At 40.6% G+C, this 18,501-nt stretch overlaps 1 protein-coding gene across 1 annotated transcript in view; it reads right to left on the bottom strand.

The window, feature by feature from the left end:
* Positions 1 to 17,938, bottom strand: part of PDE8B (phosphodiesterase 8B) — a 357,883-nt gene extending 339,945 nt beyond the window's left edge. The window contains exon 1 of the mRNA XM_069096276.1: positions 17,610 to 17,938. Coding sequence (XP_068952377.1) covers positions 17,610 to 17,831 — 222 coding nt within the window. The 5' untranslated portion in view covers positions 17,832 to 17,938. The remainder of the gene's footprint in view (positions 1 to 17,609) is intronic.
* Positions 17,939 to 18,501: the final 563 nt, after the last annotated feature.

The following is an 18,501-nucleotide window of genomic DNA, read 5'->3' as shown; positions in this document are numbered from 1 at the left end:
CATCTGTAGAATGATACAGAAGAATGGCTAGAGAGATGCATCACTTCATAACCAGAGGAGCTCCCACAATGTTGGGTGTGAAGGGAAGTTTGGTAAGTAAAGTCACCTTCCCACAGATGCATGTTGTCATTCAATTGGCGATGGTGCTCAACACTGAGGCTCACATTTCTTTGTCCAATCATGTCCTGCTGTGAGAAGTACTCAAATCCACAATAAATCCATTTGAAAGATCGAAGAATGCCTTGGCAATGAGCAGACAGGTGGTGACGCAGTAGAGAGAGCACTGGGCCTGGAGTCAGGAAGACTCATCTTCCTGAGTTCAAATCTGAACTCATATACTTACTAGTTGTGTGACCCTGAGCAAGTCACTTCACCCTGTTTGCCTCAGTTTCCTCATCTGTAAAATGAGCTGGAGAAGGAAATGGCAAAGCACTCCAGTATCTTTGCCAAGACAGCCCCAAATGGAGTCCCACAAGGAATTGGACACAAATGAAACGATTAACCACCACCAACAGTAATCTGAAAATGGGAATATAGGGAGTCTCCCCCCTTCCCATGATCAGTCTCTCCCTACCAATACATGTGGCGGCTTTCAATGCCACGTAGAGATATGTCTGGGGGCACTGAGAGGGTAAATATGTATCAAGGGCCACATAGTTTGGGTCAGAAGTAGGACTTGAGCCCATGCTTTCATGGCTGTAAGGCTATGACTATGCCAAGCTGTCTGTCTCTCTACATAGGACATCCAAAAAATCCTAATGAAGTTTTGAGCTATTAAAGCTTTAATCAAATTTTAATAGCTTTTTGAGCCAGATGAGTAAGTCAGCTCTCCCTCTCCCTCTCTTTCTCCTTTTCCCTCTCCTCCTCTCCAAAGGAAGGTAAATATTGACATCCAGAAGCTGCCCAGTTAACTTGGGGTTTACTGGCTAAATTCCTTCCTTTCTCCTTCCATCCTTTCTTCCTTCCTTGTCTTTCTCTTTCTCTCTCTTTTTCTCTCCTTTCTCTCTTTTCTTTCCTTTTCTTTTCCTTCCTTCCTTCTTTCTTTTTTTCATCAAACCTTAAACCCATTTCACTCTGGAGCTCATAGATTGGTCCCTGCCCATGCATCATTTAATGGCTATATTTTGGGCCCTCCTGGTTCACAGTGAATGTCAATTGTAACTATTTCTCTTTTCATCAGCAACTGTGAGGGTCTTCCCCTCCCAGTTTGATATTTTTCTCTCTTTTGAAAATTAAAGGGGTCATACCTAGCCTCACTTCTTTAAGAGTCCTATTCCATGAATGGGGGTTACCTCACTCAAAGTGAGAACCTGAACAGGCCTTAGCCTAAAAGGGTCAGGGTCTCCCATTGCATCCTGGGCCATCTCCAGGATGAATATTAGGCCCCTGACCCGGATGGCTCTGGAGGGGAAAGTGAGGCTGGTGACCTTGCACAGCCCTCCCTCACTCAAATCAAAGTCAATTACAAATCATGTCATCTCCCTGATGTCATGGTCCTCTTCGAGAATGAAGGGCAAACAGAACTTAAAACTGCACTGAGACTTTTGGAATATCCTGTCTAAAACAACATAGAACTAATCATTAATAATCTGTTTTTGTAAGTTGAGAACTTGTTGAATTTTCTGAAAGAAGGCCACATTAACATTTTGTGTTTAGAAAAGCAAGAGAGTTCAAGACTGAGACAAACAGCACAAGTTCCTTTCTCTTCATCTCAGGATACGTACATCCAAATCATGCTAAAGAGAACCTCTAACTCCTCTCCCAGAGGAACATCAATATAGCACTTTATGGCTTACAAAGCATCTTCCTCAGAGCAACTCCAGGAGTTATTACCTCCTCTTTACAAAAAGGGATGCTTTAGTTCACAGAAGATAATTGGGGTGCCCAGAGTCTCAGAGCTAGTGAGTGGTCAGGCCAAGACTGGAGCCCCAGGTCTTCTAACTATGAGCTGTGTGCCCTGTGAATACTGCCTATGCTGTCCTTTGGTACCTTTTTGAATCCCACAAGGTTCTCCCCACTCTAGTCCATCCTTCACTCAGCTGTCCTACTGATAGCTCTGATCATATCAAACTCTACCGCCACCATTCAGTAAACAGGGGCTCCCTATTCCAGTATCAAATATAAAAACTCCCACCCAGCTGACCTAGATTTCACGATCTCCAGAAACTCATCATTCTCCAAGATGAAATCAGCTGAAACTCAGACCTCCTCAGATCATTTCCTTCTCTTCATCATGCCCATTCACAGGAGAACTGCTCCATCCCCCATTTCTGCTTTTTTATGTGTCTTTCCCTATAAGATTGTGAGATCCTTGAGGGCAGGGACTGTCTTTTGCCTCCTTTGCATCCCTGGCATTTAGCACAGAGCCAGGTAGATGCATAATAAATGTTGATCAATTGATTGAATAAAATTGACTGACTGAATAAAATTAATGATGGAGATTTTTCAACTATACAGACACAGGTTCATGTGACCAACAGAAAATACAAATGCGGCAATGCAGTAGAGGAAGACAGCAAATGTAACACAGAATTGAGCAGAAGAAGAGAAATTTCTTAGAACATGACTGCTCCAAGTGACAGTTTCAAGTTAGCTATTATTTTTGTCTTTATATTCTCATGTGTCTAGCATAGTACCTTGCAGAAAGTAGATGCCTGATAATTTTTTTTTGCTTTTTGGAGAGGGGAAGGCAGGGCAATTGGGGTTAAGTGACTTGCCCAAGGTCACACAGCTAGTTTTGTGTTGTGTCTAAGGCCGGATTGAACTCAGGTCCTCCTGACTCCAGGGTCAGTGCTCTATTCACTGCGCCAACTAGCCTCCCTGACTGAATTAAATTAAATTTTTGACTGAATTAAAGTAAACTACTGTCATTGAAATTGTGCCTCTCTGGGAAAGGGTGGCTTATTATTAGGCATTGACAAGTTCTGATCAAATTTCTAGCTGTTTTCCTGAACCTATAAATAAACTTTTACTCCTTTGAGCTTTGAACACTCCTGCTTCATGGCTTAAGTCATTGACAATACATTTGATGCTTCCATACAGTAACTTTCTCAGATTTCCTAAGGAGGGACAATAAGACAGAAAGGTGAGAAATCTCCCAAAGTGTACCCTAGCCCTTTGGGTCACAGGAGACTCAAACTCAGTAGAACTGAACTGAATAGGCAATTGGAAGATAAACACTGACAAACCATTTATCACATTGACCTCCTTTTAAACCTGTTATTACATGGACTTTGATTTCTTCACTTTCTATTTATTAAAACTGATCTAAACTATTATTTTTTATAATTATGAACTTTCACACTCCTCTCTAGCCCCTAAAATTATCCTTCAACCTCCCCAGGCAGGGTAATATGGAAGCATTCCACAGAATACTATGTGAAGGGGAAAGGTATCCTGGAGGTGATTTTTGATTTAACCATAACCTAGAAAGACCACATGACTCTTACTCTCTGTGTGACCCTGGGCAAGTCACTTAACCCTCTTTGATTCAGTGTCCTCATCTGCAAAATAAATAGGAGAAAAAAATGGCAAAGCACTCTAGTATCTTGGCCAAGAAAACTCCAAAATGGGATCATGAAGAGTTGGATGCAATTGAAATGACCGAACAACAACAGAATGACCATTGAGAATTAGCATTGCCATGGTCTGTCCTCAGTTGCCATGTTTTGTAGCTTGAAAGTTTAACACCCTGAATTTTGCTTCCAGCTCTCTTATTAATTGGTCTCTGATGCTCCTGTTTCTTAGTGGTGTTTGCCTTTTTTTGGTAACTTCACCCCAAACAGAATATTCTCAAAGGAAGAGAAAAGGAAAGAAGGTGAAACATCAAGGTGTTAAAAGAGGCAGAAGATTTTGAGGCTCAAGGTGAACTTTACAAAGATGTAACATATGAAGGCACCCTCTAATTCACAGGTCAGGATCCCCACAGAGAAGGCTCAAGGTAGTCTGTGAGTCCACATACCCTAAAGTTCATGAGCCCCAACCAGTGTGTTTATCTTTAATACTCATTAAGCATGCACAATTAATTCAAAGCAAAGGAATTCAATGAAATGGCATAGTAATAAAAGAACAAATAAAAGATTTCTCCTATAAACCTGATGCACATTCTTTTACAAATATACACACCATCATTGGGAAGAGTTGACATATGGAGAGAAGAAATGTAAAAAGACACATTGGTAAGGAATACATAGCCAGGGCACGCAAGTCAAGAAGCAACTCGTGCCACCAAGCTTCAAAGCTGTTGCTATTTTCTTGTGATGCCATGACGCTGCTCCTACCAGGTGTGTTCCCCATTGAGGTCTAGCAGACAGGGAGATAGACTACCAGATACTCTTCCAGCAGTGCAGTCCCAACCAGACACTCTCTTCTGCACTAGACATTGCCTTGCTGGATGCACAAACCACAAGGTACATGACTGCGGGGCTTCTGACTTCAAACCTTGGCTCTAGTAACATCTATTCCTCATCAGAAAAGTAGCTTCAAGCCATGCTCTTCTAGTTCAAAAGCAAGAGGCTTTTTAATAGAATCTTTAGAAAAACTGCCAACCTTACCTCAGACATAGAATAAGCAATGGCTCTAAGGAAAAACAATCAAACAAAAACCTTTCTTGACTCTTTTTTGGTGTTAGGCTTGGTTTGATTGTTTTATGGAACTGCCTGTATGTTCCTTAACGGAATATTGCTTTTGTGTCCAGCAAGAAATTATTTACACCATGTGCTGAGCTTGTTATGACACAGAGCTAATGTTAGCTAATGCCTTAAGGCTTAATCTTCCTTTCAACTGAATCTCCTACTTACGAGACCATGTCTCATTGGGTAACCTCATTCTAACCTATGAAAAGCCTTCTGTATGTCTATCAATGTTAATCTTTAAAAGAGTAGACTGTTGATATTTAAGACAGACTGTTGATATACACCATATCATCATCTACAATATTCTATATAATGACTATTCACCCCAAAATTGGGGTGTTAGATGGGGCAGTGGATAGAACGTTGGCCCTGGAGGCAGAAAGACCTGAGTTCAAATCCTGCCTCACTTACTAGCTATGTGACCATAGAGAAGTAAGTCATATATTACCAGACATGACTGAGGACCACAATGGCTTTAGTGACCACATAAGTTACTTTGTAAAAAAGAGTTTCTACCCTGAAGACATTAAAATCAGTTACTCAAAGGGATGCTCCTCTAACACAAAGGTGTCATTTGCCAGCTTTTTCAGTCTGATGGAAATGTTCATATCAAACCCTTGATTACAAACATGATTTCATAACCAATCCTTCTGCCATTATTCCATCACCAGTTAGTTAGTCTCTAGAATTCCTCCACTTTTTAAAGTGCTCTCATGTTGCTAAGAGGGTCTTTTGTTCAGTTCTCAAAACAGAGGGGGTTTGATGAAAGCTCCCTAAGGAAACTAATTTTCCTTCTCATGCATTCCATCCAGCTACAAGAGGGGTATTCTTGGATTTTTTTTTTCCAAAACACACTGTACATAAACTGTGAATGAAACACCTAAAATACTGGTCCTTTAGAATATGGGACTTTGTTTATTTTTCTGTTATTTCATCAGCCAGGGTACCCCCTCCCTTCTCCCACCTAATATGTTTATTACTTCCTGGGGGTATGTCAAGCCCTATGGGAGTGCAGTTACTTATTCGGTTCACTAAGGTTCTGTTCAATGTCCTAGGGAAGTAATTTGCCAGGCAATAAGTACCCCACAAGAGTCAGTGGAAGAAAAAGGAAGGTAGCTAAAAGTATTTAACTTGGAGTGATATTTACACTGGATTTATTTGGCTGATCCTGTGTTGAATAACTATAGACTGGGTAGTGTTTATATTCATTTCATATTTAAATTTGCCAATAGCAGGAGTTAACTTTTTTATGTCATCCATCCCTTTGGTAGACTGATAAGGCTTATGGCCCTTTTCTCAGAATAATGTTTCTAAATGGACAAAATAAAGTACATGGGATTGCAAAGAAATCTTAGGATCCTTTTTTATAATGCAAAATAAACAGATTTTCACTCGAAAGGGCTTGCTTGTCCTTTCCCAGTCTTCCTTTCATCTCTTGGGTAGCAGCTACAACTGTCAGTACTAAGTCATCCCAGTTATACTGTGCTGTTGCTAGGAAGCACTCCTCTGGGCTTCTCTGACATTCCCCAGCATCAGCAGCAGCCTCTTCATTATGGAAGATTACCTCAGCCCTAGAATTCCTATCTTACAAGGACTCTTCGCCCCTGGAGCCCCTCCCTCTCAGAATCTCCATTTGAGGAGCTAGCTACCTCTTCATTCTCCACCATCATGCCCCCTCTGCCAGCTTTTCAGTTCCCCTGGTATGTGCTGTCTTCTCTTTTAGAATGTAAACTCCTTGAGGGCAGGGATTATATTTTTGCTTATACAGTATTTGTAATTCCCAGTGTTTAACACAGTGACACAGGGACATAAGAGGCACTTAACAAATGTTTGTTGACTGACTGACAAACTAAATGAAACAAGGATATCATTTTTCTCATTCAAGGTCATGGATCCCCTGGAATCTATCCAAGGACTCCTTTTGCATCTGTGGATCCCAGGTTAAGAACCCTTAGCCTATAGCATCATCTCATGATGATGTTCAAACATTTTTCTTTGTAACCCCATTTGGGATTTTCTTGGCAAAGATACTGGAGTGGTTTGTGATTTCCTTCTCCAGGTCATTTACAGACAAGGAGAAACTGAGGCAAACAGGATTAGGTGTCTTGTCTAGAGTCACACAGTTAGTATGTCTGAGGCTGGATTTGAACTCACAAAGATGAGTCTTTCTGACTCCAGGCCTGGCACTCTATCCACTGCATCACTTACCTGCCCTGTGCCCACTCATAAAAAATTGCAAATATTAAGAATTTGAAGAAACATGGGAAGACTTCTTATATTAACTGATGCAAAGAAAAGGAAGTGGAAGGAAAACAACCTGTACAGTAATAGTCTAACATGCAACAACAGCTTAAATGCAACAAAGGACAATTAAAAACGATCATAGCAGTTATAATGATTAAGTTTGGCCTGGGAGAAGAGTCAAAGGAAACATCTCCCTTCTTTGCATTGAGATATAGGGTTTTGTGGGTACAGAATGTTACATATGCCAGTCAACCAATATTTATTAAGCAGCTGCTACTGCCAGGCACTGTGCCTGATTTGTTTAATTCTAACTTTCTTCTTCACTCACTTCTCCCCTTTCTCTTCTGCTTCCCTACTCCTTTGGTTTTACATCTACCTTTTGGACTCCTTAAGTTTTCACCTTCATCAGTGGCTCCCACCTTGGCACTGCTCCACCCACCGATTACACTAAGGAGGTTACTGATTCCTGGCACCCAGAACTTGCCCACACTGGCATAATAGAAAGGATGCTGGCACTGGAGTCACAAGATTTGGGTGAAGTCACAGCCAGCTCTATCTCAGCAGCTCCTTTGCTCCTTAGTGCTCTCACTTATAAAATGGCAGCAATAATGTTTTTCTTCTAGAACAGCTGTGAGGTCTTTAATTTGCAAAGTACAAAGTGTTACATAAAAGTGAGCTAGCATGCCATCAGGAGCAAGCAATTATGGCCACTTGCTATATGCAAGGCACCATGCTACCCTCCATGGGTTATGCAATCATGGACAAGTCTCAGTATTGGCCTTCAAAGAACTTACCATGAAGTTAGGGAAGCAGAACAGGCTATAAAGTGATAACTAACAATTATAAAAACTAACAGCAACCATATTGGTGTAACAATGTGCTAGCCCTCAAATGAAAGGTACAAGTAAACAGTGTTACAGAAATTCAAACAAATGAGATCCTTATGGACTGGCCAAGTTGGGGAGGCCTTGCCAGAGGAGGTAATGGATGATCTGTGTCTTGAAGGGCATGTACAAGTACAGAGAAGCTGGGAGAACATTCCAAGTCAAGAACAGAGATAGGAGGGATAATGGTGTTTCAGGGAGGCTAAAATAAAGATCAGAAGCTTCCTGTTAGGAAGTAGGAAGAGATTTAAGAAAAAAAAGATCAGATTGTGGAGGGCATTGATTGATAGGTTTAGACTATGAAGAACTAACTATATCAGGAAGCCAAAGAACTGAGTTCTAGTCCCTTCATTATCACTTGAGTCCTTCCAAAGAGGAACTGTTTTGTTCTTTGTATTTGTGTCCCCAGCACCTGACAGTGCCTAGCACATAGAAGGCATTTAAATAAATATTTATTAATTGATTAACAAGTTAATAACTAAGTTTCTTAAGGGCAGATTGTTTTGTTTTTGTCTTTGGAACTTCCTTGTCTAGTGTAGTGTTGATACACAGTAGGCATTTAATAGATGGTTTTTGAATTGGCTATTATGGCCTTGAACAAAAGCAAGGACCACAGATCAAGGAAGCTTAGAGGCCATTTAGCCCAACGCCTTCATATTACAGATAAGGAAAGTGGAGTCAGAGATTAAGTGACCTGCCCAAGGTCACAGAGGCAATATGTCAGAGGTAGCATTGGAATCTAGGTCCTCTTGACTTCACAGCCAGTCCTCTTGGTAGTATGTTGTTATTGTTCGATTGTTCAGTCATGTCTGACCCCTACATTACTCCACTGACAATGTCCATGTATACCTGGCAAAGATACATGTCCTTCTCCAGTGTGGACAAGATGAGGAACCCAGGCAAAAAGGGTTAAGTGATTTGCCCAAGGTCACACAATTAGTAAATGTCTAAGGCCACATTTGAACTCAGATCTTCCTGACTCCAGGAGTGGTGGTCTATCCACTGCACCACCTAGCTGCCCTAACTTCCCAGTATACCAGAATTGGTTTTCTTCCCTACACCCCCACCCCCTCCACCTCCTTAGGCCTCTTCCAGCTATAAGATCTATGACTTTATTTAGGAGTTCCTGGTTGATGCTAAATAAAATGTTTTTGACTTCTGTAATCATTCACAAATAAATACATGCCTTCAAGGCATTCTATGAAAGCCCATATGCACTCATTAGCTGTAAGAATCTTAAGCCTCTTAGCCCTAAAGGCTCTAGGGAGCTGTCCCTGGTGTGAGCAACGATTTAAGCAGGAACACAGCTACATTCTTCAAGTTGCACAACTGTGAAGGATTCCTAAATCACTATGCATAAGGTTCAGATCCCACAATGGAAACAAGACCTTTAGGAAGGTGGGTGTTTATGGCCACCAAGAGAAAAATGACGTGTGTGCCTGTATTTCTCAATTTAGGCAGCTGAGAATATAATACTGTACTTAGAAGTCAAAGCCAATGGTGATGGCATTGCAAAAAGAGTACTGAATCGGGCAATCTGCTAAAGCCTATGAACTCCCAAGAATAATGATTTTTAGAGGCATAAAAAAAAACTGCATCATAACACAAAGGAAATTATTTTGCAATAAGAAAGAGAAGAGGGGCGGCTAGGTGGCACAGTGAGTAGAGAGTCAGGAGGACCTGAGTTTGGATCCAGCCTCAGACACTTAACACACACACACACACACACACACACACACACACACAAACTAGCCATGTGACCTTGGGCAAGTTGCCTAACCCCAACTGCCCTCCAAAAAGAAAAAAGAAAGAGAAGAAAAGGGGAGGAAAGGGGAGCGAACTTTTTACATTCTTAGAAATGATTTAGGACCCCTCCCTCCAAAGAGTTTTTGTGTAGTATGTCTAATATTTACTGCATTTGAAATTAAAATGTCTTAGTATTATTATAATACTTTTTTTTTTAGCTCAAGAACATGCTGAAAGGATCCAGAGGACCATCAGGGATCCCCAGACGTCACTTTGAGAACCAATGATCTAGTCGAACTTTCTCATCTACCACCCAAGGAAACTCAGTCCAGGAGAGAGACATAAACTTGCCTAGAGCAACACAATGATTCCAAGACAAAACTAGGACTAGAACCTGTGATTCAGACTTTCCATACCCCTGCTTTTCCCACTATCTATGGCACTTGAAACAGGAAGATGTACATACAGTTAATATAAGGTGCTGGAGCAAAATCTACTTTGCTCCAGCTGAAGCAAAAAAAGTCAAGGGTGAAAATCATAATTTCAGACAAAAGAAAAGCAAAAATAGACCTAATTAAAAGAGATGAACAGAGAAACTACATTTTGCTAAGAGGTACCATAGACAATATGTGTATACCAAATGACGTATCATCTAAATTCTTAAAGGAAAAGTTAAATGGCTATATTAATGGGGAACCAATTTGCCCCCTCTCAGACCTAGACAAATCCAACCATAAATAAGAAAAACATTTAGGAGAGGAATAGAATTTTAGAAAAGTTAAATATGATAGGCCTCTGTAGAAAACTGAATGGAAACAGAAAGATGTACATTTATTTCTTCAATTTCTTCTTCTTAGCACCTTCACAAAAATTAAGCATATATTAGGACATAAAAATCTCACAAATAAATGCAGAAAAGCCAAAATATTAATTGCATCTTCCAACTACAATGCAATAAAAATTACATTCAGTATGCATAGATTAAAAATTAATTGGAAACTATATAAACTAAGGCTAAAGGACCAGTGAATCCAAGAACAAATAATAGAAACAATAACCTCATTAAAAATAATAACAACTTGGGGCAGCTAGGTGGCACAGTGAATAGAGCACTGGCCTTGGAGTCAGGAGGACCTGAGTTCAAATCCAGCCTCAGACACTTGATGTGCTTATTAGCTGTGTGACCTTGGGCAAGTCACTTAACTCAATTGTCTTGCCCTCCTCCGTCCAAAAAAAGTAAATAAATAAAATAATAACAACAATGATGTAACATACCAATATTTGTGGAATTCAGTCAAGTCAGTACTCAGGAAAAATTTATATTTCTAACTGCTGATATTTACATAAAAACCAACAACAAAATAGATAAATCATTTGCTAATTTGATTTTTATTTTTTTTTATTTTCAGTTATAAATTCTCTCCCTCCTTTCCACTTCTACCCTACCCACTGAGAAGGCAAGAAATACTCATTATACAAATGAAGTCATGCAAAACATTTCTGACTAAGTCACAGCTGATTATCTTAACAATGTTGCTGTTACTGGGTAAATTGTTCTCCTTGTTCTGTTCACATCACTTTGCATCAATTCATATAATTCTTTCCAGGTTTTTCTGAAATAATTCCCTTCATAATTTCTTATAGCACAATAGTTTTCCATCACATTCATATACCATAACTTGTTAACTCCTTCCCAATTGATGGGCATCCCCTCAGTTTCCAATTCTTTGTCACCACAAAAAGAGTTGCTATAAATATTTTTGTAAATATGTATCATTTTCCTTTTTCTTTGATCTTCTTGGCAGTGGTATGGTATTGCTGGGTCAAAGGGTAGGCAAAATGTTATGGCCCTTTAAGCATAGTTTCAAATTTCTCTGTAGAAAGGTTAGACTAATTCCCAGCTCCAGCAACAGTACATTAGAGTACCTATTTAGGCTACTTTTATTTAGAACAAGAAAAATATCCAAAGTATTAGAATAAAAATGAAAAAGGTGAATTCATAACCAATGAATAGGAAATAACAGCAATTATTATTAAGTAATTATAATAATTATTGAGTATTTTGTTCAACTACATAGCAATAAAACTGACAATCTAAATAAAGTGTATACATATTTACAAAAGACAGAAATTACAAAAGAGAGAAATTTTTTTGGTAGGGGGGAAGGCAGGGCAATTGGGGTTAAGTTACTTGTCCAAGATCACACAGCTAGTAAGTGTTAAGTTTCTTAGGTCGGATTTGAACCCTGGTTCTCCTGACTCCAGGGCCAGTGCTCTATTCACTACACCACCTAGCTGCCCCTAAAGAGAGAAATTTTAAAAGATAGAATATAAAAAAGAGAAAGAATCCATCAATGAATTGGACAGGCAACTAAAAAACCAGAAAAACAAATTTAAAGCCCTACCTCAATACCAAAATAGACATTTTGAAAATCAAAGGAGAGAATAACAAAATGTAAAGTAAAAAAACCCCATTAAGCAAACTAAATAAAACTAGAAGCTGGTTTTGGGGGAAAGAAACATTGGCTAATTTGATTAAAAAAAAAGAAAAAAGTTAAATTACCAGTATCAAAAATTAAAAAGGTAAATTGAAAACCAATGAAGAGGGGGGAAAGCAATTTTACTAGGAGTTATGTTGCCAAACTACATGCCAATAAAACTGGCGATCTAAATGAAAAGTATGAATATTTACAAAAATATAAACTCTCCAAAGAAATAAATAAAAAAAGTCATGAATGACCTTCCTACTGGGGGAAAAAACAGAATCAAATGCATTTAATAAGCAAATCCTACCAAACATTCAAAGAACAATTAATTGCAATATTACAAAAACTCTTTGAAGAAATAGATAAAGGAGTCTTACCAAATCCCTTCTATTACATAAACATGATCTTGATTCCTAAATTATGGAGAACCAAATCAGAGAAAGAAAACTATGCACTTATTTCCCTCATAAATATTGATGCAAGAAAATTAAGTGAAATAATAGGAAGGAGATTACAGTATATCACAAAGATCATACACTATAACCAGGCTGCATTTATACTGAAATCCAGAACTGGTTGAATATTAGGAAAACAATAAACATAATTGACCATCATTAACAAAAGACAAAAATCACATGATTATTTCAATAGATATAGGAAAAACTTTTGAGAAAATACAAGCCCATTCATGTGAAAACACTAGAAAGTCCAAGAAAATATGGAACTTTCCTTAAAATGATAAATAGTATCCATCTTAAACACAGAGCAAGCATTATGTGTAAAGGGGATAAACTAGAAGTCTTTCCACTGCGATCAGGAGTGAAGCAAGGATGTTCATTACCACCATAACTATCTAATATCATACTAGAAATGCTAACTATAGCAAAAAGACTAGAAAAAAGGAACTGAAGGAATAAGCATATTCAATGAGGAAACAAAACCATCATTCTTTGTATATGATATGAGGGTCTTTACTGCAAGTCTCTCCGATAAAGGTCTCACTTCTAAATATAAAGTGAGCTAATTTAAATCTACAAGAATAAGAGTCATTCCCCAACTGATAAATGGTCAAAGCATATGAATAGGTAGTTTTCAGAAGAAGAACTCAAACCTATACAAATAGGCATATAAAAACGTAATAATAAAAGAAATACAAATAAAAACTACTCTGAAGTACCACCACATCAGCAGATTGGCTAGGATGACAGAAAAGGAAAAAGACAAATGCTAGAAGGGATGTGAGAAAACAGGTACACTGATGCACTGTTGGTGGAACTGTGAATGAATCCAACCATTCTGGAAAGCAATTTGGAATTACGTCCAAAAGCCTTTGGACCTTTGACCCCACAATACCACTGCTAGGACTATACCTCAAAGCTATCAATGAAGGAGGAAAAGGACCCATAAATACAAAAATATGTATAGCAGTTCCTTTTGTAGTGGCAAAGAATTGGAAACTAAGGAGATGTCCATTAATTAGAAAATGGCTGAACAAGTTATAGCATATTAATGTAAAGGAATACTATTGTGCTATAAGAAATGGTGAAGGGAATGGTTTCAGAAGACCTGGGAAGACCTCCATGAACTGATGCAAAGTAAAATAGGAAGAACCAGAACAATCTATATGATGAACAGCATGAACAGAAATCTTGTAAATATAATAATAATAACAGCATAAAGAAAAAACTTTGAAAGACTTAGGAACTCTAAATCAACACAATGAATCACCACAATTCCAAAGGACTCATAAGGAAACATTCTACCTACCTCCTGAGAGAGAACTGATGGACTCAGAGTGTATATATTAGAGTATGTATGTGTGTATGTGTGTGCGTGTGTATATGTGAGTGTATGTGTGTATATATGTTAGTCCTGGCTAACATGAACACTTGTTTGCATGACTATACATATTTGTTATAGATTTTGTTTTTCTTGCCTCTTCATTTGATAGGAGAGGGAATAGGGAGAGGGAGATAATTTGGAACTGAAAAAAACACACAAAAAAACAAGTCTATGCTTTAAAAAAAAAAGCAAACTTTTAAAAATAACAATATAAAATAAGGAAATTAGCCTAGCTGGCCACTGGGGTCCTTTCTAGCTTTAGATTCATGATATCTTTAACAAGTAAACGAGGTGCTACATTTTAAGCTGTGCTTACTTTAGAAGATTCAGGAAATATTTTCTATTTAGTGAAGCCCCAGGAGACCTCTTTATTTTTTTCATTATCAAACTGATCAATTGCTACCATGACAAATTACCACTAAGACATTCCCTGATAAATAAGTACAGTATACTGGATTCAATTAATTCAATAAGACTGGGATGGGACTGAGATTGTTGTGCTTTTTCCCCCTGAGCAGAGAGGCAGCATGCCATGGTAGATGGAACAATAACCTTGGAGTCAGACAGACCTTTGGGTTCCAATCCTACCTTTGATACACACTAGTTTAACCTCTCAGTGCTTTAAGCCACTCTCTAAGATTTATAAATTGCAAGTAACTTGGTGGTGGAAGAAGTTTCCATCCTGACAACTCACAAATTTTCTCACTTCATAACATGGAAACAACATATTAGGCTCTTGTGATCATATCAAGCAGCATCCTTTATCTTTTCCTAATTTTTCATGAATTCAGTGACAGTGAAATACCCTCTGCTGCTTTCCCCCTACTTATTCCTGTGACAAGATGGTTTAAAAAAGGAATGAGTTTTCCATCAGCACTAACTCAGAAGAGATCATGATTCCTTTGCTGGTTAGAAAATGGCACCCTGTTCTTAAATGGGACCCTTTATTTTGGGCCCTCAGTATGTGTAGGCAAAAGTGCTATCAGTATTAACTGAATGCTGTATCCATTTTTAACCCAGATCCATAGTCCCAGAGCCTGAGAGAATTTCGATAGACCTAAAACAATCTGATTTCAATGTGGAAGAATTTTGATAAAAACAAATCATTCCACAGTTCTTACCCAGACTTTCTTCAGTTTAACTCTTTTAACAGATACATTGCCTCATGATACCAATAAATGTATAGAGACAGTGAAAATTTTTCAGGTTGATTAATATATTCATTCATTTGATCAACAAACATTTACTAATCACCTACTTTTTGCAAGATCACTGCCATTATAGAGCTTATAGTCTGGTAGGAGGATCTGGTATAAATAACAGGTAACTAGGATATGTAATATCACTTAAGTGCAAAACAATGATTGTTGCCAAAGTAGGTATCACAGTAGATAGAGGACTGGGCCTTGGAGTCAGAAGACCTGAGTTCAACTCTGCCATCTGATACATGCTAGCTGTGTGACCCTACGTAAGTCACTTAACTGTCTTGCCCTAGGAAAAGACCCTTAATATAGTGCCTGGTACATGTTGTTGTTGAGTTGTTTCAGTAGCATCTGATTCTTCGTATTTTCTTGGCAAAAATACTGGAGTGGTTTGCCATTTCCTTCTCCCAATCATTTTACAATTGAGGAAACGAAGGCAAATAGTGGTGTGACTTTGCCTGGAACACACTAAATGTTTAACAAATGCTCATCCCCTCTCTCCCCTATTTCTAAGATGGAATTTTATCCTAAGAGAATTCTCCCCCCCACCTTTTTTTTTGCCTTTTGGAGGGGGAAAGGCAGGGCAATTGGAGTTAAGTGACTTGGCCAAGGTCACATGGCTAGTGTTAAGTATCTGAGGCCGCATTTGAACTCAGGTCCTCCTGACTCACTGTACCACCTAGCCACCCCTTCATCGCCCCTTTTTGATGAATAGAAAATCTATAAAGTTAAATGGACTAGACCCATATGTGGCAAAACTGCTGACATAAGCTCCTCCTAGAAAACTGGTAATACAGTTATTTAGTTCTCAGTTACACCCCTTATTTACAGGTGTTTTGATCAACTGGCACCAGGAAAGACAACATCAACCTAAGGTTTTTCGTTTTTCTTCACAGTCATCGTAGATTTGTTAAATAATTTCAGGGCTCCTACTACTTTCTGGAGAAAAAAAAACAACCTATAAAATCTTCAAAATATCTGCAATGTGTTGACATGAGTGTTAGAAATCTCGCCGGAGCAAGTGTGTACACTTGAACACACACACACACACACACACACACACACACACACACACACACTGCCCAGTGTGAATACTCCAGTGAAACAAGAATTCCAAGTGGCAGCCCTGGTAACTCAGGCCTGCTCATTCATTCAATCATGAGCTCCTTCTTAAGACTGCCAACATGGAGAGGTAAATTAATATCAGACTCCGCAGTCTCAAAAACAACCTGCAACTGAAAACTGGATCAACCCAACTGCTAAGGCTGAGGTTTTACAGAGGAGATGTGGAAAGATTAAGACAACTATCTTTGTATTTATAAAGGTTAAGTAAAGTATTACTATTTCCTGTCCTGGCCTCAGCCCTCCGAACCCGAAGACAATCACAACTTTCCCCTCCTGCCCCGAGCAGTCAATCGGAGAGCAGAACACTGGATCCCAGAACACCGAGAATCCAGGAGCTCTGATCCACAAGCCGATTCACCCCCTCCTGCAGCCTTGCTTCGAAAGGCAATCAATCCGCTTCTCCTCCTATCCACTGCAGAAAACGTCTTCAATTAGGAGGAGACCCTCTTCTCAGTCCCGACCACTCCTCCCTCACAAACCCTCCACCCTGTACAACTTCCCACTAAGCAACTGTTAAATCAATATGCTTCTTCTGTTTGCCCAGTAAATACCGTCCTAGGTGGTGGCTGCTCTGGAAAGCAGTCTTAAGTCCTTTGGATAACCTGGGCTGTGGGAGAGGTGATAAGCGATAAGGGCCTCTAAGGAGTGCGTGGGTGGGGAGGGGGGAGGGGAGGGGTCTGTGTGGGTCTCTGAGTGTTTGGCGTGTAGCGGAAGGCCAAGGAAGGGACCCGGGAGGCTGTAGCCTTGAGCCTTCAGCTGATCCAAGCAATAGAGGCCGGCAACAGGGTCTCAAGCAGCAAGGCTGTGAGAAGCAGCTTTCCCCTAAAAAAAGAAAGCTGCTACGCAGCGAGAGAGGGTGAGGAGGAGGAGGAGAAGGAGCACACATACATACACACACACACACACACACACACACACACACAGCTAACGAGTGGTATCGGAGGAAGGGTTCTAGCAGGGAGAAAAAAAAAGAGGGATCTGAGTGTGGGAAAAGTGAGGCGCAACAGGAGAAAGAAAGTCGAGTCGGCCAGAACATCCACTCGCGGGGAGGGAGGGCACGGTCCCCTAGGAAGAGAGCAGGTAGCTTTTAGACGAAAGAAGCCTCGGAGGTTCTCCTGGGGCTGGGGAAGGAAGCTGGGCAAGGGGAAAGCACCAAGACTTCTTAGTTACCCCTTCCCAGGGAAGCGATCTAAGGAAGCCCTCAATGATGCAGCCTGATGTAGATGGGGTCCTCGCCTACTCCGGTAGAACCAAAGAGCGAGCCCGCTGCAACCCTGGTGTCCACCTGAGGGGGTCTGGCTTTCCCCCTCTACTTAGAAGAGTCTGAGTTCGAGTGACATGCTCTGGAGGTTGTGTTTTGCCAACATGACTTGGTGATCCTGGCGCTGGAAGCTGCCTGCCTCCCCCTCCCCCGGCTCCAGTTGTGCCCCCAGCCCCGGGGCTCACCTCTTTGCGGCTGTACCTCCGTCCCTCACGAGCGCCCGGCTCATGCATCCCGGCCGAGGCAGGAGGACCCAGTGCCGATCGCAGCGCGGGTGAGGAGATCCCTTCCCCCGGGATGGTCCTGGTCTGCGGACTGCTCGGGCTCCCCGGAGCAGCTCGGCGGCAGCTTGACGCTGCTGCAGTCTCCGCGCCTCCCGCCCGGGACCTAGACCCGCACCCCCGCATCCTGGCTGTGGCCAAGTGTCTAGGACGCACCCGCACGTGCAAGGGGCTGGATTTCTCCAAGAGGCTTTTCCCCGGGCGCTAAAGCTTCCCTTGCCCTCCTCCGACACGTCCCCAGGCTGCCCAATGTCAGGGTCCTAGCGCCCCACCGCGCGCCTGAAGCGGGGACTTCGCGCAGATTTAGCGCCCAGTCATTTCCTCTAATCACTGCATCTAGGGTTTTGGAGCATGAGACCTCCTCTAGATCACTTTCCTAATTTTTACATTGGTAGGAAATAGACTCTTGGAGGTGAAGTGGCTCGGCAGTGCTCACAGAGGTACTAAATTTTAGCACTGCATGGAGTCAAGTCTTATGATTCCAAATTCTGCTCTTGGGCTCTTCTTTCCCTGACCCTTTGAAGATAAGAGTTCAGGACTTGTCTTCTGGAGCGATTAAATTCCTTTCTTTGTGACTCAGTATCCCACAGGGAGGCTTAAACTGGATTGTATAGAATATAACCTCCATAAGGGCTAGGATAATTTCACTGTAGTGTTTGGATTCCTCTAGCCCCTAGCCCAGTATTCGGCACATAGTAGGTTCTTAATAAATGCCGATTGTTGATAGTGTTCTAAGGATTCTTTACCTATCCATAGGGAGGGTTTAGGGCCTGCTCTGCCAGCTTCCAGCAACACA

This window comes from Petaurus breviceps, unplaced genomic scaffold (genome assembly GCF_028583685.1).
Source record: "Petaurus breviceps papuanus isolate PSGF00001 unplaced genomic scaffold, PetGlider_PUasm1.0 229, whole genome shotgun sequence".
NCBI classification, from domain to species: domain Eukaryota; kingdom Metazoa; phylum Chordata; class Mammalia; order Diprotodontia; family Petauridae; genus Petaurus; species Petaurus breviceps.
This window is presented reverse-complemented; position numbering and strand designations above follow the sequence as displayed.